Genomic DNA, 23075 nt, shown 5'->3' on the forward strand with positions numbered 1-23075 from the left:
AATAGTGTCTGCTTCCTTAATGTGGTTATTCGTGGTTGTTCGTTCATGTTGTTTCGTATAGTATTAAAATGTTATTTTCACATTATGTCGCAGCATTTGATTTTGTAATAAAACTAAATTTCTCATAAAAAATAGCTATTAAAGGCATTCAAATGCATCAATGGCCAGTGGAAACGTGTAAACCATTTTTTTAAATATGGGTCAAAATAGCAATTCCTTTCTAGTTTCTCTCACACAAAAGAATACATCAGTAACTTCGTAGCCGCGGCGAATCCTTTTTGTCAGCTTGTATTTAATTAAAAATCCTTGCTTACATCGATAATTCGAAATTTCATGCAAGCAATGATCAAATTTGTTGCATGCTACCTTGCACACTGTTCTCTTTTTCGAGCATAGCGCTCTGTTATGCAGTAGCGGCCTGTTGAACAATTTCTTGACATTTCAAATGATTTGTTTTGGTTTGCTTGCCTCTCGCTGATCTCGCCTCGTCGTCTCTCGTCATCGTCGGCGGCTACGTGCTACATCGCTACATCTCCCAACTCATTCCCGTTCATTCGAATGCGTCGATCTCGCTATCCATATAGATACGCAGCTATAATAGACATCGCGGGCATGGTCGAGTCGTGTGTACAATACAGGTATATCTTTGATTCATCAAAAACCGAGCGACTGCTGGACAGACAGACTTCCGTGGGCAGCTATTTTCACAACTCGCCGTGTTCATTTCAGTATGCGCTTAGATTTCAACGCGATTATTTGGCAGGATTGGGTCAGCTGGAGCTGAAACTGAAGGTGCCATTCGCCTTTCTACTTACGTAGCCAGTCAGTCAAGAGGGAGGGAAGTGCCGTGAAAGTGAACGACGCGAATAATCGTCACGAGCCCGTCGTCGGCATTGTGTGTAAAGTGTTGACGTGTAGATTTCCTAGTGGATTTCCCAAATATGAATCGCTGCTGCTGGCTTAGGCTGCTCAAGTGGAGTGCGGTGTGAATAAAGCATCTGTCGAATTAGTGTGATAAAGCCATTTGGATGCATCGTATCGCGAAAAATATCTCAATGAAAACCGAAAACCAGTGAATGAGTCCAACGTGAATAAGCTATTGAATAACATTTCAGTTTAGTATAAATAATAACAGTGTCTCTGGTCCAAACAGCAGCAACAAATGAATGAAGCGACAATGTCAGTGTCAATGGCACCAAAAGGGCGCAGAATATCTTCCGGTCATTTGCACCGGTTCCAGTGGTTTATCGTAGGTTTTGTAGCGCTGCTGAGTGTGGTGAACTATTCAACCAGTGGATACTTTTACAACGAGGGAGACGATTCCAGCAAAGACAGATTCTGCTTTTGTCAGGTAGGTTGTTAACGCAGCACTATGTAAGAGTGGTTTGTAAAAGGGGGGCGTTTTGGTGCCCCGCCCACGTCTGATAATGAAACATAGATCTCGGTACATATATAAAGGTAGTGTCTCATACTGGACGTTTGCCCGGGTTCCAATGTTTGCTTTCAATTAAGAACTGTCAATAACGTTGGGTCAGCAGATTTTACAGCTATAAATGCTAGCGTTCCGTTAGAATTGGATATGCATCAAAATAATAACTGAACACATGCATTTTGATGGAATACGTGCAGGTGTAGATAAATCAAAACAGGAAAAGTTTACGCTGCGACGACGGCTATGCTTGAACAAATATAGTTCATCCAGAAACTACATTCAATAAATGAGATACTCATAGGAGCGTCGCGTTCGCATAATATTTAGGTTACCATAGTTGAGAGAATCGAACCAAAATGACATATTATGTTAATTCAGTTCAGTTGTAAATATTTTTAATTACATACAACACCGATAACAATTATATACTAATTTTGAACAGTTTGGCCAACTTTTTGAGCGTTTTCGTATTTTTTTTCGGTGCTATTGCTTAATTAAATATAATTGCCAGTCAAAAATTTCGAATCAAGTTTTCTCGAAATTCCTCTTAGGGGTTATGAGAAGGTTCAGAAGTGCAGAATGACTTCAGCCCTGTACTCTGAAAAGACAGACATTTTTTAAAATATTGGTCCGTCGGGGCAATTGTTAACTTATTGACTAATTTCACAACGCTTGTTCATTACGCAATTCGTTTGCATTTTGTATTAAATCATTACGCAATGATTAAAAAAAATACAGGTCTCGAAAAGGATTTCGATGTTCTCAAGTCGGCATTGATTTTTCATCGACCATTTTCTCTTCGCATTGTTACAGAAAACTGATTCACTTATCGTACCATTCATAATCAATACCATTGCAGATTTTTCTAATTTGATCAAGTTATCAGTAAAACAGGGGATCTATGAAGAGTTATCGATTATGTCAGTCTCAAATTGTTGTTTAAGAAGTTTATTCATTTATTCATTCTGACAAAATAATTAGTACGATTATTCTGAAAATAATTTTCGTGTTATAAGTTGCTAAAAAGTAGCACATAAATTTGAATTTGATAGTTATGCGTTATAATCTACGCAAAGCATTGGAGCATTTGTCTCGATGTTCTCAAGTCGGCATTGATTTTTCATCGACCATTTTCTCTTCGCATTGTTACAGAAAACTGATTCACTTATCGTACCATTCATAATCAATACCATTGCAGATTTTTCTAATTTGATCAAGTTATCAGTAAAACAGGGGATCTATGAAGAGTTATCGATTATGTCAGTCTCAAATTGTTGTTTAAGAAGTTTATTCATTTATTCATTCTGACAAAATAATTAGTACGATTATTCTGAAAATAATTTTCGTGTTATAAGTTGCTAAAAAGTAGCACATAAATTTGAATTTGATAGTTATGCGTTATAATCTACGCAAAGCATTGGAGCATTTGTCTCGATGTTCTCAAGTCGGCATTGATTTTTCATCGACCATTTTCTCTTCGCATTGTTACAGAAAACTGATTCACTTATCGTACCATTCATAATCAATACCATTGCAGATTTTTCTAATTTGATCAAGTTATCAGTAAAACAGGGGATCTATGAAGAGTTATCGATTATGTCAGTCTCAAATTGTTGTTTAAGAAGTTTATTCATTTATTCATTCTGACAAAATAATTAGTACGATTATTCTGAAAATAATTTTCGTGTTATAAGTTGCTAAAAAGTAGCACATAAATTTGAATTTGATAGTTATGCGTTATAATCTACGCAAAGCATTGGAGCATTTGTCTCGCAGCTGAAATGTGTCCCGCATTTCGTTTCAATCATTAAGCATTTTAAAGTGTTCTTACTGCAAAGTCTGTAAGACTCTATTCAAGGCTTTATTAATTCTGTTATGATTGAATGCACCTCTAATAAAACATCAATAAATAATATCTAAAACCAGAAGTTATTGAAATTGTTAGGGATAGGATCAGAGCATATCTAGCGGAAATCATATAACTAGGATTTTGTTCGCAGTACAAATAGGGATTTTATTTTCAATCGAAAAATTCTTCTGGAATAGCGATAGTGCAGCATACTTTGACCTATTATGCGATGACCAACTACAGTAGAAGCATTAACCTAAGAATGCTAATGTCGCTACTGTTCGTGTTACCAACATCTAGTTTTCCACGCGCTGACAGCCTGAGTACCGGGCCTCAAAGTGTCAAATCAATTTTAAAAACCAAAACAATTCATTGGCTTATAACAAACAGTGAAAACCCTAAACTGAAGGTAAAAATAATTGAAATCAGTTTTGTAGTAACAGCGCCACTAGCGTTCTACTACTAATATTTCTATTCCAACTACGTACATCAATATATCTAATGAAATATATGTATTGCTGTTTGCATTTGGGATGCAAATCTAGACTAAACGTCCTCCAAATGCGGTAACACAAAACAATCAAAGGACACCTAGCAACGATTAAATAATTCACCGCCGCCCTAGCAAGAAAAATCTATCTTTGACATCGCATTTCTAGTGAAAAATCTTACCGCGTTTGGTGTTCCCGCATTTGATATTTGCATTTCAAACGCACACAGAAATATAAACTTCAAATAATGTTGTGCTTCTAACATGCTTTTACATTCTTTCTCGTATCTTCTATTTATATTTAAGTACACTTATTATGTATACTCTATTTTTATTTAGGTACACTTATTATGTATCGTAATTAGCGTTGGGCAAATTTGACTATAACATCGATGTTACAGATTCGATTCAAATTCAATATGTCGAATTGATTCACCGATTAAATCGAATCATTTAAATCGATATTTTTGAATCGATGCTAATGTCAAGCTCATATGAAAACTTACAAAAACAAACATTCAAAATAAAACCAAATGAAATTGCATATGATTGTTAAATTCCTGTAATTGAATGCAGTGAAATTAAAAATTACATATTAAACACTTCAGGGCTGATTAAAAACTACGTCAACTCATTAAAAAATTCTAATCAATTCACTCGATTTTGAGTGCTCCTAACCAGTGCCGGATTTGGGCTTCGAGAGGCCCGGGACAGATCTTATAAAGGGGGCCCTATAATACAAAATTCAGCACGTTTTGAGATTCCACAAACTAAAGTATTGAATTTGAGTGTTGAATGAGATGCTCGGTCCTAGATATGAGGGCCCCAAATGCAAAAGGGCGTACGTGACTTTCTGATCGGTTATTAGCAAATCTTCAAGGTCGTTTTGCAAAGCTTTCAACCCCTTTATATAGAAAATTGCATCCTATCACACCTCTATTTTTTTTAGTTTAGCCAAAAGGAACAAAATAACTAGTTAACACGGTTTCCTAAATTGTATATGTAATGATCCTTTTTAAATGAAATTTAAAAACGCGAGCAAAAATTGTATCAAGATTTCAACAATTTTGACTCAGACAGGGTAATGCTACTTTGCCACTCTCAAAGAACGCCCTTTTTTCTCCAGGCACTCCATATCCAGGAGAATCTCTGGCATTCATCATTATCCATGTTAACTATAAGTCTTTACTGAATAAGAAAACTTCATCAACTACAGCACACAAAATAGAAAAGTACTTAAAAACTGACTATCGCGTCACAAAATAATTTCCCTTACACTTCAAGTTTTTATAGTTTTGCAAATATATTGAAATTGTAGAATTCGGATAGGAAGCCAAAAAACTCTTTGAATCAAGCAGTACTTTCAGTTTTGGTTGTATTTTTTAGATCCTACAATCACGTTAAGCGTAAAAATGCACTTAATGTTTTTTTTTGCAGGATCTGAAACAGGCCTGCCTGACAAAAAAGGTAGATGCATTCGCAATAATAGTCCGATCTGAGAAATTTTTACCTTAAACGAAAGCTTGGTATTATATCTGATTAATCCATGTATGAAATTTGGACGTCATATCAAACTCTTCACTAGTGATGCAGTTGAATCAAACAATAGGGTAACGACTTGGGTTGGGGCATTTGCCCCCTTGGCATCACCCCAAATCCGGACCTACTCCTAACATCGATTCAAAAAATAGATTAATCGGAACAAAAATAAACGATTTTCAGAACATCGATTCAAAATCGCCCACCGCTAACCGTAATCCGGGCTTACATTGACCGGAATGTCCATCCTAGTAAGTAGTTCGAATCATCATTTATTGATGGAACATCAATACATGAGAAGCACCATTTCATATATTCAAGAGCTAATAAAAATGAGGCTTTTTGTAAAAATTGAGTTACGTTCATGTGTAAATTTTTCAACTTTTTGAAACAATTATTTCTATGATTATGGATGACATCACCCAATACTCATGTCTCACAAGAAAAACGTGGTTTTTACGAATTATGACATCACTGAAAACGTCAAAATCTTCCGTTGTCAAAATTTTCATGTGTATTGACACATCAGCAAAATTGTCGAATAACTATGAAGACTGCAAATGGGATATTGCCTACCTGTAGGCGTATACCGTGGTTTAACGTGTTTTTATTTTTAACCTTTAAAAGTAAATTACTTGTAAGAGTTTGACATTCATATTCGGCTTCAAGGGACATAATTATAGTAAGTAACGTCATTTTCAATAATACCGCTCATTGTTGACTGGGATGATCAATGTTACCCCATATCAGCTGAATCAAAAAATCGCTAAACACAAATTAAATTCAAACATGCTTAAATATTTAAAAAACAAAATTCAGTATATAGACACGGGCGATTGTTGCCAGTACTTGTTTTATAATTGTAAACTTACTACATTCGTATCATCAAATGTTTTTTTTAATATTCATAAAACTGATCAATGTTCCCCTGGATTACGATACTTAAATGTAATATCGCCTTGCGCTTCAAAACATAAGCCTGTTTTGGGCTGGCATAATGAAGTTATACCATGAATGATCTTATTCAGATGACTTGCTGCGACCGTTTTCAAACGTCTAGATCTGTGGTGCTCAACATACACCAAATATATTCTTCTACGCAACCATTGCTCTCTATAATAGCTTCCATTTCTTCTAATACCTCATTTTGATTGAACCATGGTTTCTCAATTTTCGATTATATCCGGTATTGGGTAGTGTCCGGTACTGGAGGATCTCCCCCTAGAGAATTCTTCAAGATTTTTTTAATGGTCCATAAGTTCCTTTAGATGTTTCTGGCTGAGTTCATTAGACATCATCCAGGGAGTTTTTTTTAAATATCTACTTCATGATTTCCTTTAGAAACACTCCCGGATTTTACAGTTTTTTTCCAATTATTTTGAAAATATTCCTTGACAATCAATCGCAGGAATTCCTGGAAAATAAATTGTTAGAATTTTTGAATAAGTTCCTGAAGAACGTTTTTGAGCAGTTCGTGAAGAAATTCAATAGTACCTCTAGATTTGAAATAGCTCGTGGAGATATCCTTAGAAAAAAAAATTTTGATTGAAATCTTAATGAAATCCTAAATAACATTTTTTGGTGGAATCGCGAGGTACACCTTAAATAAAACACCGAATGGATTCAATACCAACAAGAAATACAATAAACAAAACACTAAAATAAGAATAAAAACTAGAATTATTCGCTTAGTATTTTCGAAACAATACTTGAAATAATCTGGACAAATGTCTGGAATAATTTCTGATGAAATTCTTGTGTAAAATGAAAACAAACATCATAGAGTAACATGGCATAGTGTCACAAGAAAGTGAATATTTGTATCACCAATAGGGTAGATTTCCAATTGGCTGGTATTCAGACAGACCGGACAAGATGATTTTTTGGCCTGGTAAGTCAAGGATTCCATCAATTTTGGTGTTTTCAGTTCTATTTTCTTACAGACGGCTCATCAAATACTATTTGACAAATAGGTAGGTTCTAATCCCACAGCAAATAAGGCAACTATTTTGTTGTTCCACATTCTTTGGGAACGTTTTCCTGAAATCATTGAGAACCACTTGGTCCAGTATGTCTGAACACCAACCAATTATTGCACATGCTAAAAACGCGCCAATTATTGCACACCCATAAGGAATACATGGGCTGTGCAAAAATGGATCATTGAAGTTAACTTTTTCAGCACTCACCGCATCACAACAAAGGCGCCACCATATATGGGATTTAACATTGTGACAGGATCGCTGTAATGTCAAACACACAAGACTACGGTGGCGCTATCCCGAGCAGAAGCGAAGTTCTGACCATCAAATCGAGATATTGATTTGATTGACATAAGAGATAAAAGATCTGAAGATAATATCTTAATTTGATTTCCATGGCTTAAAAGCATGGCAAAATCTGATGGTTTCAGGTCAAATGAATAGCTCGCTGATATTGATTAGATTTTACAAAATCTAAATATGATGTGCTTATGGTGTTCCAGGAGTGAATTTTAGATATCATTTTCAGATCTTTTATCTCTTATATCTATCAAGTTAATATAACTTTTAGATGTCCATATCAAAATTTACTATTACTAAGATTTTGTCGCGTGCTCGGGATCTTTGCTTTTCATAGCAGCAGTTTTGGTTCTTTTAATGATCCATTGGTGCGTTTTTAGCCTGTGCAATTGGCAATCTACCCTACGTCCGTAAGATATCTACGTAATTTCATAATTTGATAAAAATTTGTTTTGAGTAAAATTGGCAGCTTAAAAATATTTGTGTTTATTCCACGACTGGCGTGAGGGGAGAACAGTCGTCTCACTTAGAGTGAGCGATTCCGACAGTCGAATGCAGTGAGAATGGTCACTAGGAATGAACTCGAGTGAACTCTCGCTGTATTCCGAGAGTCGGTGTATATCGACTGTGGTCGTTGTTTCGTGAGTTTTCCATCCCGACGAGAGTCGTAACGTCCTGGCCTATCGACTGGCTAAGAAATGAAGGTGAAGATGTAAGTTTCATTCAAATTATTTGAATTCAGGCATGTGCATTACCAAGAAGGTAAATCTATTGGGGTATTTGCCAAAATTTCACGCTTCCTTCTGAGGGGATGACGCGCCGCACTTCTCTTCTTTCTAGCGCTACGTCCCAAATGGGACAGAGCCTGCTTTTCAGCTTGATGTTCTTGAACACTTCGACAATTACTAACTGAGAGCTTTCTTTGCCAATCGACCATTTTTGCATATCATATGATATCTAGAAGATATGCTATGTCCTGAGAAGTCGAGAAAATTTTCTTTACCAAATGATCCTTGACCGGTGGGATTCGTACCCACGACCCTCAGTTTGATCTTGCTATCTGGTCCCCACATTTTTCTCACCCCGTTTACTTGATTCGTAAGAGAGAATAACATTGGGGATCATTCAAAAATGCCGTCCATCATTTGGGGGTGGTGGGACGATTGGTTTATAGTGTGACATGTGTTTATATCAGGTATTGGGAAAAAGTGCAAAAGTGGGTCTGGAAGGGGATTTTGAAATATTTGAATCATTCCTTGCTCAAGGGTGGCGCGTCATTCCCTCAGAGGAAGGCCTCGTAAAATTTTGCAAGTGCCTTATGGGGAACAAATTAATCGCCGCGCGGCGTTTACTATTCAATGAATCTGACAATCTATATTTGGATGCGTTGAGTGGTTTTTATTTTGATCTTCGTGAGTGCAGCTCCAGTTATTCGTTTGATTCTAATTGTTTTGCAATGTGCCATATCGTTTTATTTGTATCTTATGTTTTTAAATACCGGAGTGTTCCTGAGACGTTATTCTAGGATAACCTTTAACAAATTGAACCAAGAATTTTGTAATTTACGGAATACGTCCAGGGATTCCCTCAAATGTTCATCAGGGAATCAATCAGAGATCATTCCAGGTGTTTCATAAGGAACTATTAAAGGTATTATTACAGTAACTCAACAAAAGTTATACCAGTATTATTCTAGTAATTCCTACAGCTTTTTCTGATTGTCTCCAAGAATCAATAAATTTCTACATTTTTGCAGCACATGAATACTGTAGCAATTTCTTTTTGGTTTTCTCATGTGATTCAACCAGGAAAGAAAGAAATGATTCGAACACATTTCTGAGATACCTTGGGGGCTGCCCGTAAACTATGTGGTCATTTTTCGTGTTCTTTTGTCCACACACAAAATTAAAAAAAAATCAAGATTTTTTCGGTGATTTATTAAGAGAAGCAACTCATCCCAAAATTATTTTATTTTGTTGATATCATTTGAAATCTGAGAAGAATTTATCTTTAAAATTGTACATTGGTTTTTCCATTATCCACTGAGATATTTCAGACTACGTTTTGACTCATTCAGACCCTCATTGAGGAATATCACATCTTCAGATAATCTCAAAGAATTTCACAAAGAAATACTCTAAAGATTCTTTCAGTTTTCAGTCAGTATTTTTGCAGTTTTATGGAAAATTTCTCCAGGGATTTCTGCAAGGAAAAGAATATCCAGTAGATGATCCTTTAAAAGATTTGAGAGATATCCGGAACATATGCTGCCGAATAAAAATTGTATGTATAATATTTAATCACTGTAGATATGATCCAGTATTGCCAAGAAGAAGAAGATATGATCCTGTACAAACCCTGCAATTGTTGTTGTTAGGAATTTCTCATTGAAGCAAAAGTTAAAAAGATCCATTAAAATTTGAATTCCGCGATGTGCGTCAACATACACTTCGGAATTCCTCCACAGATTGTTTCGGAGTTCCTCTGGAGTCTAGACATTCATCCGGAGTTCCTCCAGCAATCCATCTGGGTTGCATCCAGCAATTCCTCTGGAGTTCCACTGGGAATTCCGCCGGAGTACCTCGAAGCATTCATTCAGAGTTCCTACAGGAATTTCACCGGAGCACCACCGGGAATTCCTTCGAATTTCCGTCGGGTTTTTCTACTGGGATTTTTCTCGGAGTTTACTCAGGAGTTCACTTGAAGCTCCACCAGAAATTCCTCAAAAGTTTTTCCTGGAATTCCAACGCAAGTTTTTCTTAAATAATTCCTCCTGAGTTCCCACAGCAATTACAACGTATTTCTTCAAGGATCCCTTCAGATTTTACTACAGGAATTTCTTTAAAAGTTCCTCCAGTAATTTCTTTCAAAAATTTCACTGTGAGTTTCTCCAAAAAATACTCCGGGAGTGGTTCAAGCATTCCCCCGACAGTTCCTCCGAAAATTCCTTCGGTTGTGCCTTCATAAATTGCTTTATAATTTTTCCGGTTATTTCTACGGAGCTCTGCCGGAAATACCTTCAGGAGTAGCTCTCCTTCGGATTTCCTTAAGGGGTTGTGTTAAATTTCATTATCAGGTTGGCCAGCTACATTACAGAATCTAAACTCGTTTTTTGGAGTAGATGATGCGTCCTGTCTTGCGTGCAAGTTCCTTCTGGAATTCATTCAAGGATTACTTACAGAATTCCCACAGCGAGCTGTCCTGCTCGATCAAACATCAATGAAAGATTACAAGAGTTCGTTGCCATGATATAAACAATGAGGCCAATAATAGTCATAAGCATTTCTTGATAGATTTACAGATGAATTGTTCATGAAAATCACCACTCTGAAAATATTTTTAAACACAATAGTAGGGATTTTGGGATTGCACTGTTACTGTGCTATATCTACCAGTATTCTTCCAATTTTTGTAGCAACTACTTATTCCATCAGTTGATCTATCGATATCCGTTGTTCTACCGAATCCCTGAAAAAAAACTTAATGGAAGCACTGAAGAGTTTTAGTAAAATTCTCTGCAAAACTCGGATGTGTAGTTACTTAAAGAAATTCAAAAAAAGGTGTATAGAAGAATTTTCTAGAATTCTGCCAGATCCTTGAAAATCTTCATAAAGAATATATTTTAGAAATCTGGGTAATTTCCTATATAATCTTGAAAAAAGAGATTTGGATGAACGACTTTTCGGATGAATTCTCAGGGAAAGCATACTTAGCTTAGGCCTAAACTATAGCTAAAGTTGGAAAATAGTTCTAAATGGTATTCCTGTCGAAATATATAAAAAAGTCAATAGAATTGTTGTAGATTTTTTTTCAAATCTTCTTAAGAAATTTACCTTAATGTGCTTTAAATAGTTTTCCAGCATTTTCCAGGATGTTCTCATATCTCTAGGAATTAGTCCTCTAAATTTTTCGTTCAGAACTTAATAAAAAAAAAAAAATATTATCTACTAGCATCCAAGGAACTTATTCAAGATTTTCGGGTAAGATTTCTGCTTGAGAAAGTCGCTTGTAAAAACTTGGTACATTTTGCCCCGCCCTTAACTTTCTAAATAATATCCTGTTTTCGATTAATTTTGTTTACGAACAAATCTCATTTCGCACAAAAAAATCTTCAGTATTATCAGTATTGAAACTAATGGATTGTTAAAATTTGCCAGAATAATAAATATAATTATCTTATAGCCTTGATTGAAAACTGCCAAAATTATAAGCTTTTCCTGACAAAGGACAAATTTATACATTTTTGTGATTATTTCGAGAATTGAAACGAATATTTTACGGTTTTTATTGTGGTGGCTATTTGAAGCAACATCTAGATACTAGTTATTAAAATACTGTTTATGAGGTCAAATTCGGGGTGGCTCATATTGACCCGTATGTTCATATTGCCCCCATTGTTCCTAACTATATTGTACATGGTACACTTCCCGCACTGTTTAACGGGATGGGGTAAGTAGATCAAGTATTATTATCATATATTAGCAAACTGATGATACGAATTTGAATTTGTTTATATATCTCCGCTTGTTGTTTTCCTTTAACTTTCTTTCATTTCTACCTTAAATTTGTCAAACTGACCAGAGACCAATTTTATAATTTCACCTAACAGTTTTTTACAGTTTCCCTGATGTAAAAAAAATCAATACAGTCATCTCTTCCTAACTCGATATTGAAAGGACCATCGAGTTAGGGAGGTAAACAAATTTTAAAATTTTTGAAATTATGATTTTTTACTATTTTAAATTAAATGTGAAAAACAGTAAATTTTTAGTACATTTAACAACGTGACACTTTTCGCATAGTCTTCAAAAATTCAATGTTTTATCACCCTGAAATGACTTGTCAACCTTCATTTTACATTTTACTACCACTATAATCATAATTATCTAATTTATGGAATTTATTAAAAATTTTAGAATATTTGAAAATTTTCATGGAAATATCGAGTTAGAGAGGTATCGACTTACAGAAGGATCAAAGTGTGCTAAATTGAAGGGACCGCGTATAGGGGAAACATCGAGATACAGAATATCGAGTAAGGGAGAGCTAACTGTATTGCCAAATTCAAACAAAATGTTTGGTGGTTTATGTAAGCTGAATTGCAAAAGAGCAAAATATACCAATTCTTCAATTATTATCGTACGTTTTTTGACCTTATAAATTGTTCTAGACAGATGATACAAATATTTTTCAGTTTGTTATAAAGAGTACATGTAATTGATATTTTTAAACTACGAATGTTTTTCAAAAAAATCATGTGGCATAATTCTACAGTACTTCTGTATAGCTTATGTGTATGAAATGGATGAATTTTCTCCAAAATGTTCTTACTATGTAAAAAACCATGGTGGGGTAAGTGGGTCATTTGGCGCAAATTTTCAAGTCCTTCATATACAATATACAACAATCAGAAAAATTGAAATAAATGACGATTTGAAGCATATAAGTCCCTAATTTGTTATTCACAAAAATTAATTACATTATTCACCTTAGCTCAATATAAAGATGAAGTTAACTATTGAATTTTCTGTATCCACTTACCCCACCATATTTTACATAGGGACAGTTTGTAAAATCATAAATAATGTTTTTAATGTCATTGACACAAAGTTCTAAAAATTTCAGCTGCAGCTTCATTTCTATCTGAATTTCCCGATTGAAGCAAATTTCCCGATGGTTCAACTCCCGAGTCCCGACTTATGAGTGGACGCCCTGTACTTTGAGAATCCCTTTTTAAATTTTTTAAGAATGTTCCGAAAAATCATTATCCCCTTTTATCCTTACAGTGAACCCTGGTTTAACATTCTAGAGATACTAAAGAGTGCTTCAATCGAATAGTTGGCAGGTTCTTCAGGAACTTCTTCTCTGATTCCTCGAGTAAAAAGGAATATTCCCGGTGACTCTTCCTGGTATCCTTCCAAAATATCCTCCAGAGATTCCCCACCAATTCTTCCATAAATTCAACCAGAAATTCCTCCAGAGTTTTTCAATGGATGAGAGGAAATTTACAAAATTTATTCCAGGAAATTCAACGCAACCTCAAGCAATTAGGATTACTCTAAAAACTTTCCTAGGGAATATTCTACTGATTTCTCCACTAGTTACTCTAGCAGATCATTCAAAGACTCCTACAGGAGTTCTTCTAAAAAATCCTCAAGTTCATTCGTTTTTTAAAAGAAAAAAAAATCATTTCGGAATTTTTCCAGCCTACAAGAATTCTTCTCGAAGTTCCTACACCGAATTTTCCGGAATTAGAGCAGGTCACGGTATAACCGCATAACAGTCACATTGGGATTATGCATGGGCCTCATAATGTTGTGGTAATGAAATTTCTATCAGAATAACTTGCTGTTTATTCACCCAATATGCCAGCTTAAAATAAGTATTGCCGAGCTCTTGGTAATTTTTAGAAATTTTAGTTCCTTTCCATACTAGCGTAAAATGAATACTTGGTCCATTTACTCAATGCCTACTTTTGTCGAATGTTATGAATATGCAGATGCAGTTATGGGCAGCGTAGGAGTTCCTGAAAAAAATACAGAGAAGTTCTTAGAGAAATACTTGAAGGAATTCTTATAGGAATCCCGGAAGAATTTCTGATTTACTTCGGAATTTTTGGAGGTAGTTATTAGGAATTTTTAAAGTAATTCAAAATTTATATACACCCTCATTCTTGTTTACGGCGGATCCAACTTTCGATCGAATCCTATTCGTTCGTATCCACGGCCCACTTGATTTTGCTGGCGAAAACGGGAATGCAAAACGGTTTTTGATCAAAAGAGCATTCGAACGTAAACCAGAATAGGGGTGATAGACCGTGAACTTCGTGAGAAAATGCACACGTACCTACCCGAAGGCAGATCCAGAGGACAGTTCAGTGGTATCATCACTTCCCGGCGGCTCATTCTGTTGTTTCAGCTTGCATAAGTACGGCGCACCAATGCGATTGGTTTGTTCCTATGAATTATTAGAATATAAAATAAGTGATTTAACGGCAACAAATACAAGTATTTACCTCAAATCCACAAAGCAAATCCGAGAACAATTTTGTTTCACTTTGTTGTGGTTTCAAAGTTTGATTGTATACAAGGAACAAAATGCGATTAGGGCGAATTAGGTTTCATCTTCACCCACAACAAAACAACAATTTGAGCTTATTTGAAACTGATTTCGAAAACATGTTGCAATTAGATTTGAATCGATATGTATTAAATTACACATCGATAAATCTCTGCAAAAGATGAATGGTTTACAAGAAACCAGACTTAAACGCTCAATGTTTACAAATTTGATTTCGCCCTAATCGAAAGTGATGCAGCTTATCATGATTGACGTTTCTGCTGATGAACACATCTAAACGTGAGTTTCACTTTGTCGCTCGCATAGAAATGAACTTCTCACCTCATTCGAGTCGACTCTCGGAATCGCAATCAAAAGTTCATTCGAGAGCGAAGTGACTATTCTCGACTCCTCTCACCCCAGTCGTGGAATAAGCACAAATTGTATTTTTTTAAGGTTCGCAAATATTGGGTAATAAATTTTGAGTTAAAGTTTACCCAAAAAGCACAGAAACAACCCTAAGAAGAAGAAAATTTGAAACTTTGGGTGGATTATGTAATTTGACATTTCTAGAGAATTACTGGAATCAGTTGATTAATTAAAAAGAAATTTCTTTAAAAATCCTGAATTGATTTTTATAACGGAATTTCCCCAATAAAATCATGGAAAATATTATGACATGTGGGCTTACTTCGAACAAAAGTTCAAAAGAAATTTTCCTAACGCCCGGTATTTTTTTTTACATTTTAGAGAAAAAGAAAGAATATATTATTATATTTGGGGACGGGCCTGATGTAGTGGTTAGAACTCACGCCTTTCACACCGAGGACCTGAGATCGAATCCCATCCCCGAGATAGGGACTGTCCATTAATCACGCGGTCATTGTTTTTAGATTTTAGCCAAGACCTATCCCCCGTAATTATGTGTTCATACAAAATTTTTAAAATAAGTGACCGTGGACATTGGCCAGACCCCAGAAGCTGGAAACACTCTGAAATCATGATATCATGAGCAGGGTTGGGAAACTTTCTGAAATTCACTCTACAGTAGCCAAGCAAAGCCAATAACAGTCAGCGAAGCCAGTGAAACTCACGCCCATCGCTTCTTCTTCTTTCTGGCGTTACGTCCCCACTGGGACAGAGCCTGCTTCTCAGCTTAGTGTTCTTGTGAGCACTTCCACAGTTATTAACTGAGAGCTTACTATGCCAATGACCATTTTTGCATGCGTATATCGTGTGGCAGGTACGACGATACTCTATGCCCAGGGAAGTCGAGAAAATTTCCAACCCGAAAAGATCCTCGACCGGTGGGATTCGAACCCACGACCCTCAGCTTGGTCTTGCTGAATAGCTGCGCGTTTACCGTTACGGCTATCTGGGCCCCAGCTGCTGTAGGCAAAAAGCCTTGAAAATTACAAAACACCCGTTGCTAAGGGCAACCCAAAATGTTTTCCCGCTATATTTCCCGCATTTAGAGCCTTCAATTAGTAGAAGCATTAATCTAAGAATGCTAATGTCGCTGCTGTTCGTGTTACCAACATCTAGCTTGCCACGAACTGACAGCGTGAGTACCGGGCCTCAAAGTGGCTGATTAATTTTAAAAACCAAAAATAACATCATGGTATTCAACAAACAATGAAAACCCATAACTTAAGGTAATAATAATTAAAATCAGTTTTGTGACAACAACGCCACTAGCGTTCTACTATTAATATTTCTATTCTTCAATGACACTAACGTTTTAGAAAATTCATGCACCCAACATAGGCTACTAGATGAGATTCACGTTTTTGAACTACTGTACTGGGAAGAGCCACGTGATTTTCGCGAAATTCAAGCCTACTACTATTACCATTCCCAGCACTGATCATGAGTCATAAATCTTGTTTTTGGATTCTGTGTGGTTCATGGACGACCCCAAAGTTACTTATGACGTAGAGATTATAGTGACGACTTCCTTCGTAAGGGACATAAAGCCGTTGTTCCCGAGATGAACTAGTTTGGGGCAAAACTACCCATAAAAGCATAACTGTCCCATTTGGAATAAGTAGGCATTGAGAAAATAGCGTTCAAAGTTTGAAGTTTGTCTTCTCGTACTTTGTTTTCTAGTACATTTCTGCATGTCATTTTAATTTGGCATTACCGCACAAATAACTCATTTTGCTTCTATTGATCAGCCAAAAATATAATATTGAACACAATTCACGTTTCTCAGTACCGTAATTCGGGGTGTAGTTGATCAGTGGGGAAAAGTTGATCATTCACATACCCACATGTAATAACTGTCAATAGAGCTGTAATTTGATTTCAATCAGCACAATTTCTGTGATGTCGCATAACGTGACAGCTGCTCTTGATGTTCCTCAATTCGATTTGACATTCAAGATAATTATACCACAGAAAACATATTTTTAAAGAAATGTTTGATGAACTGTGGAAGGGTTCTTCTTTAAACAATCGATTATTGTCAAGGCTATATGAAGACACTATTTAAATAAACTGTTTCATACATTCCAGATATGTTCTTTGAATCCGATAAACATCCAACCAGTACAGGTTTTAAAATATTTTGATGACAATACACGCATCCTACTAAGAGTTACAGAGCAGAATCTCTCAAAAGTGAACAACTTCCCCCCATTTTACGGTACTTTTTTTATTTTTTTTCTATGGGCAATAAAAATCTCAGACAGAAAAAAATATATTCAAGAATAAATCCAGAACTATTTCTGGCATACTTGTTGCCTATCTACCTATCTACCTATTTATCTAAATTTGTGGCGAAATTGCGGGGAGATATTTTGGAGAAATTGCTTAGGAATATTCTATCAAAATGGTTATTTGTTTACTATTGTATTCAGAAATGTTTAGTCGCCGTGATATCTAATAACTGAAAACCCTTCTCTCTAGCTCCAGGGAACAATCGACGACTGCAGTTGCAATGTGGACACCGTGGATTTTTACAACAACGTCAAGATCTTCCCCCGGTTGCGCAGTCTTCTTGTCAAGGACTTCTTCCGCTACTATAAGGTGAATCTCATGAAGGAATGCCCTTTCTGGGTGGATGACAGCAAGTGCGCGATGCGGTTCTGCCACGTGGAACAATGCGAACAGAAAGACATCCCACCGGGACTGAAGGGCGACGTGTCGTCTTATCGCAAGGTGAGTGGTTGGTATGGCATGCGATATGGTGGTAGGTAAATAAAATTAGAAGTGCAGCGAAACGCGCTGTGATAAGGCCACGCTTGGAGGTGAATGCAGGCGGGATAATGCTCGTGTGAAATATATTTCAATGCTTATTTTTTACGTTCGAACTCATAAGGCCTTTGAAATGTTAACGGCTTGAGCTATCAGTACACGCTTGTCCAAGGTTTAAGTTAAAATAAAATATTTTTGATTTTCGGGCTATGATTGACTTTGCACAAAATTCCAAAGAATATCCCGTGTAATGACGGGGCTGGGTATTAGTGGGTTAAGGTGATTATAAAACGAAGCCACACCTCAAATTTTCAACCAAACAGCGCTCTGCGTTGAAAATCTATCCCATTGGTCACCACCAGCAAACCTGCAATGTGATTTGGTTTTCAACGCAAACTGTTGCAAGATACTCTCGTCTTGTGCACTTGAAAATTCAAAGTTTGGCTTCGTTTTATAATCACCTTAATAAAATTATGTAAACTTCACTAAAGGTTATATTCTATAGCTTCAAAATTCACCTTCGTGTCACTTGCCCCATCACTAAATTTTAATATTTTTGACTTCAACTTTGAAGTTTCTCTTTTAAAATTATTTGAATTCAAAAGAACACACTAGCTTTTGGTTTTGGGAACTTTCGAAAAATAAGCCACACCCTACTGTGCACTTATGTAGCCTATCGAGCTCCCTCCTTCACCTGCGGCTGTTATGGAAAAACCGGTTGAGATAAACTGCAGCATTGTAGTATTGCTGCTAATGAGATCGACGGGATAATTGTCACGTAAACCACAAATCATGTTATGTTTTTCTTTTCCAGTACCTGAAGGAAGTGCAAACACTGACTAATTGCAACGAAGATCTTGATGTGGAGCTCGGATATCTAAACACAAGTATAAGCGATAATGCTCACAGGGAGTTCCAAAAGTGGGCCGACTATGACGAAGCTCAGGATAATTTCTGCATATCCGACGATCATGAACCGGGTGCCGAGTATGTAGACTTGCTGCTGAACCCGGAGAGATATACGGGCTATCGGGGAGAATCCGCCAGAAGAATTTGGAGCAGCATCTACTTAGAAAATTGTTTCCAGTGAGTATGCAGCCAATTGCGGATTTTACAAGATTTAGAAGAAGAAAAATATGAAACGTTGATTCACCATTTATTGAACGAGCAAAATTATCAGTTAATCATCAACAGTAAATTAACAAAACTGAAATTCTTATCGTGGTTTGTTGGCTTTTTGGGCGCGTGAGGGGTTTATTGTCAGAGCTAAGACTACTTCTTGCAGTATCAGGTACCTGTAATAAGTGACCCTTGATTAACGGTCTGACTGAATAGAGCAAGAGGTGATTAAAAGGAGTAGACGCATTAACAAGCCCTCAACTCCCTGAAGATGTCCCGGGAGGACATTGGACTTGTGACCTAAACCACAGAGTTGTTTTCTTTCTTTTTTCTGTTATCCTCGAGACGTGCATACGTAATAGACAGACGTGTATACATAATAACATTACGTATCATAATAATATATATATAGAATATTTCATTTTTTCACAGACGTTACCTAACTCTAGATTTTTGACATCTTACCTTTTTTTGCTTTTATAGGTCCCACTCAATCCGCCGCAAAAACCCATATGCTGCCATGATCCCGTACCACGATATGACCCAGAACGAAGTTTGCATCGAGCATCGCGTTTTTTACCGAATGATCTCCGGCCTGCATTCCAGTATTAACATCCATCTTTGTGCCAACTATCTTCTGTCGGAGAAATCATCCATGGGCTTCGTGTCTCCTACCGGAGTGTGGGGTACCAACATGGAAGAATTTGAACGACGATTCAGTCCACAGACAACCGACAACGAAGGACAACACTGGCTGAGGAATTTGTACTTTGCGTACCTCGTTGAACTGAGAGCGTTGGCCAAAGCGGCTCCATACCTTCGCAACGAGGAATACTTCACCGGGCGGGAAAAGGAGGATCGAGAAGTGAGAGTAGCGGTGAAGGATTTGCTCAACGTCATCGAAAGCTTCCCATCGCACTTCAATGAATCGGTCATGTTCAGCGGTGGAACCTCGTCGGTGAAGGTTAAAAATGAATTCCGAGAGAAGTTCATGAACATTTCTAAAATTATGGATTGCGTTGGCTGTGATAAGTGTCGATTATGGGGAAAATTACAGGTTTGACTTTGAACTATTCTCTTAAAGGATCCATACTAACAAGTTTTTCATTTCCCAGGTCCAAGGAATGGGAACAGCACTGAAAATACTGTTCTCTGGAAAGTTCGACGACGATCTGGATTCAAATCTACAGACTAAATTGAAACCAGACAACTCCCAGTTCAAGCTCAAAAGAGCAGAAATTGTAGCACTATTCAATGCATTTGGAAGGTAACGTAAAAGTAAATCTTCGATTTTATCGCATTCATTACCCCCGTTTTATTTTCAGACTTTCCACGAGCATACACGAACTGGAAGAATTCAGACAGCGAATGCGGTGAATAGCTTTGTGATACGTCCCAACTAGTTAAATCAATCAATTACCAGACTGGCAGTGAACTGAAAACAGTGATACAGGTGCTTACGTGATGTAATACAGCTATAAAACCCTGGGGGAGTCAATACAGAGGGGAAGACAGGCAATCTAAGGCTCAAGTGTTGCATTCTGGACAATGCGGTCGAAAGCATTTTATACTAAGAACAGGTACGATATCGTACCTCGCGTTCTAGAGCTAGTGTGCGGGTCCTAACTTAAACATTCAAGTAATCGATGTGTGTAATTGTTATTAGAGAAAATTAATGTATGTATGTAATTTATACAAAGACAGATATTATTGCTATTGTAAATAAATTGTTCCTTTTTTACGATAACGTGTTTTATTTTTGAGACTTTTTTCCAAGAATTCGCTTCGACGGATTCATGTCATGTTTTATTGTACAATCGAGAGTGATTAGGACATAGAGCAATAGGCCAAATACCGATTAGCCAAATAGCTCGTTATGCCGAAAGCGTTCATCGAGTTGAAGGAATTCTAGTGGAATATGTGGTTGTCGGAAGAGTTATTCGGCTGACACAGGACAGGGAGTTTCAATGAGATTTATTGGCTCTTAAGGCAGAGCGGTGTGCAGATCCTATTCGCATAACTGTCCCATGTGCAGTATTAAAAGACAAGAAGACACTTTACACTGTTGGCCAGGAGGAGGAGTTCACCAATCGGCTGACGAACGAAAAAGGCTTACGACTAATTGCATTCATATCACCTACTTCCAGCAAAGCCTTCCATACCATACCCAAGAAACATTTGCCTATTTTATAATCATTTATTAAGCAATTTTTCACAACTACATACTGAATAGTTGCTTTATTATATTACTTTGCAGCTGCTACGCACACATTGTTCAAGCAAATCTGGCGAAATTATTAAGCTTCTTATCATTTAGTGACTGTAATCATATATTGTAATGATGTTTATTCAGGTTTCACTTAGCTTAATAAGGATTGATGATTTAACAACGCTAGTTTAACAAACTACATTATTGCAGTTTAATTCAGCATCATGTTTAACAACATTTTAATTATTTCCAAGTGAAGCCTTTGTTCAGGCGTTGTTCACACAAATTTGGAGAAGTTATAAAGCGTGTCGTTGTATATTGACTTTATTCTACAACTTCAAAATCGCTTTATAAGCATTCATATCAGCTTTTATTCAACAAAATTGATTGAAAACAAATAAATGACTAAAAATAGCTAACACTGTATACATCAAATGCAGTGTATACATTTACCATGAATAAATAACCACACTTTTAATAATTACCTGAATACTGGATTCAAACTCGAGACCTTTCCATCGTCAGCGGTATACCTTGCCATCTGCGCCATCCTTGAATTCATATATTAGCCTTCCAGTGCCCAATATAAACCTCTTGTAGCTGATTATTGATCATGCTTGAGCTTCTATTCAACAATGACTAATCAACACGTGCTATGCTGATCAACAACTGAATAAGCGCATTACTTCTGCTGCTGTTCAGTACTGATGCGAGGTGAACTCCGAGGGCTATTTATAGCGCACAGTGAGAAAATTTATTTCAATGAAAGGCAAAAATAAAGTTTATTCACAAAGTAAAAACAGTCTGTAATGATTAATCGAATTTCATAATAAGTTTTAACTTGTTAAAACTTGAATTGAATTGTTCATCTAACTATACTAAAATTCATTTATTAAATGTATAATATTTCTACTAGGTTAATATTTTAATTAATTGTCACAGTTTTTCCATCTATTAAACATTATACAAATATAAAATATATTTCAATCAATCCTATGTCAGAAGACTGATTCAAATATTTTCTAAACATATTTGAATATTGTATTGAGAAAGCATCAGTTATTATTTTATCCAACATCTTTGTTGGTTAAAATTAAGTTAGTGACGAATTTGCCAAGAGCGAAAAGCCACTCAAATAAAGATAAATAATAATAATATTAGTAAGTTGAACATTGCACTACATTAGGAATACAACGCAATTTTTAGATATTTTGTCCATTTTTTTTAAAATTTGGCTATGGTGTGACCTATTTTGTAAGGCTTCTTTGTTGCTGAACAATGTGTTTAGTAATCGTTATTTTGGACTTCTTTGGATGACCTGCTCGGATGATATATCTATGTTGTATTAGGATTTTATAAAATACCTATTCAGCTTTTAATCATGTTCATGTTAAACATGGAAACAGCTGAAGTGCGAAGCAATCAATACGTTAGTTCGTCTCCTGTACATCTGTTTACACAATTATATTTGTTTGGTGGAATATTGGCTCTTTAATAGAAGGAAAAATGACTTGTTCAACTCATTAGTAAAACAATCTTGACAAGTCGGCAGAGATTCTTTGGAGGAGTTTAATAAGTGTTGATTCTACTATTATTCATTCCAATGAAAAATGTTGAACATTGACTTAAATTTGGATCAAAATACCATCTTCTCAGCTCTTTGTAGGGCATTTTTTCAGCTGTCACCATTATTCAACAATAATTAACTATGTATACGTTTATTTGTGACACTGGACTGTAAGTTAGGTAACCACTTTCATGTAACTATTGTTAAATTATTATTTATACTTCGATTATCATTAAAAATGTTATGATTAGTAACTTTTTCCGATATCAATAACGTCGTAGATGATGATCACTACATTTGGAAAAAATACATTTTGATATTTTTAATCCAA

At 36.1% G+C, this 23075-nt stretch overlaps 1 protein-coding gene and 1 long non-coding RNA gene across 3 annotated transcripts; one reads left to right on the forward strand and one right to left on the reverse strand.

Moving 5' to 3' along the window:
- The first annotated feature begins 500 nt into the window (after positions 1 to 500).
- LOC5573595 (ero1-like protein) lies at positions 501 to 20534 on the forward strand. Of its 2 annotated transcripts, none has more exons than XM_021849253.1 (7): positions 501 to 638; positions 730 to 1351; positions 17562 to 17813; positions 18664 to 18935; positions 19452 to 20025; positions 20084 to 20235; positions 20294 to 20534. In XM_021849253.1, exons 2-7 carry the CDS (start codon positions 1163 to 1165, stop codon positions 20343 to 20345), a joined length of 1491 nt encoding a protein of 496 aa, XP_021704945.1. In that variant the 5' UTR covers positions 501 to 638; positions 730 to 1162; the 3' UTR covers positions 20346 to 20534. The 2 variants fall into 2 exon arrangements, with proteins under 2 accessions (XP_021704945.1, XP_001654729.2); XM_001654679.2 differs by lacking the exon at positions 501 to 638 and having other exon boundaries at positions 645 to 1087; positions 1154 to 1351.
- Positions 14086 to 15396, reverse strand: LOC110677783. Its single transcript, XR_002501190.1, has 3 exons — positions 14608 to 15396; positions 14439 to 14549; positions 14086 to 14118 (listed from the first exon to the last, which is right to left on the reverse strand). It is a non-coding gene; the product is annotated as an uncharacterized LOC110677783 (long non-coding RNA).
- Positions 20535 to 23075: the final 2541 nt, after the last annotated feature.

This window comes from Aedes aegypti, chromosome 3, assembly GCF_002204515.2.
Source record: "Aedes aegypti strain LVP_AGWG chromosome 3, AaegL5.0 Primary Assembly, whole genome shotgun sequence".
NCBI classification, from domain to species: domain Eukaryota; kingdom Metazoa; phylum Arthropoda; class Insecta; order Diptera; family Culicidae; genus Aedes; species Aedes aegypti.

Bases quoted from the DNA above. Each gene is read 5' to 3' on its own strand.
- LOC5573595 (XM_021849253.1), top strand. From the start codon at position 1,163: ATGAATGAAGCGACAATGTCAGTGTCAATGGCACCAAAAGGGCGCAGA. The intron at 1,352-17,561 runs GTAGGTTGTTAA...CCTTCTCTCTAG, and splicing joins ACAGATTCTGCTTTTGTCAG to CTCCAGGGAACAATCGACGA. The intron at 18,936-19,451 runs GTGAGTATGCAG...TTGCTTTTATAG, and splicing joins TACTTAGAAAATTGTTTCCA to GTCCCACTCAATCCGCCGCA.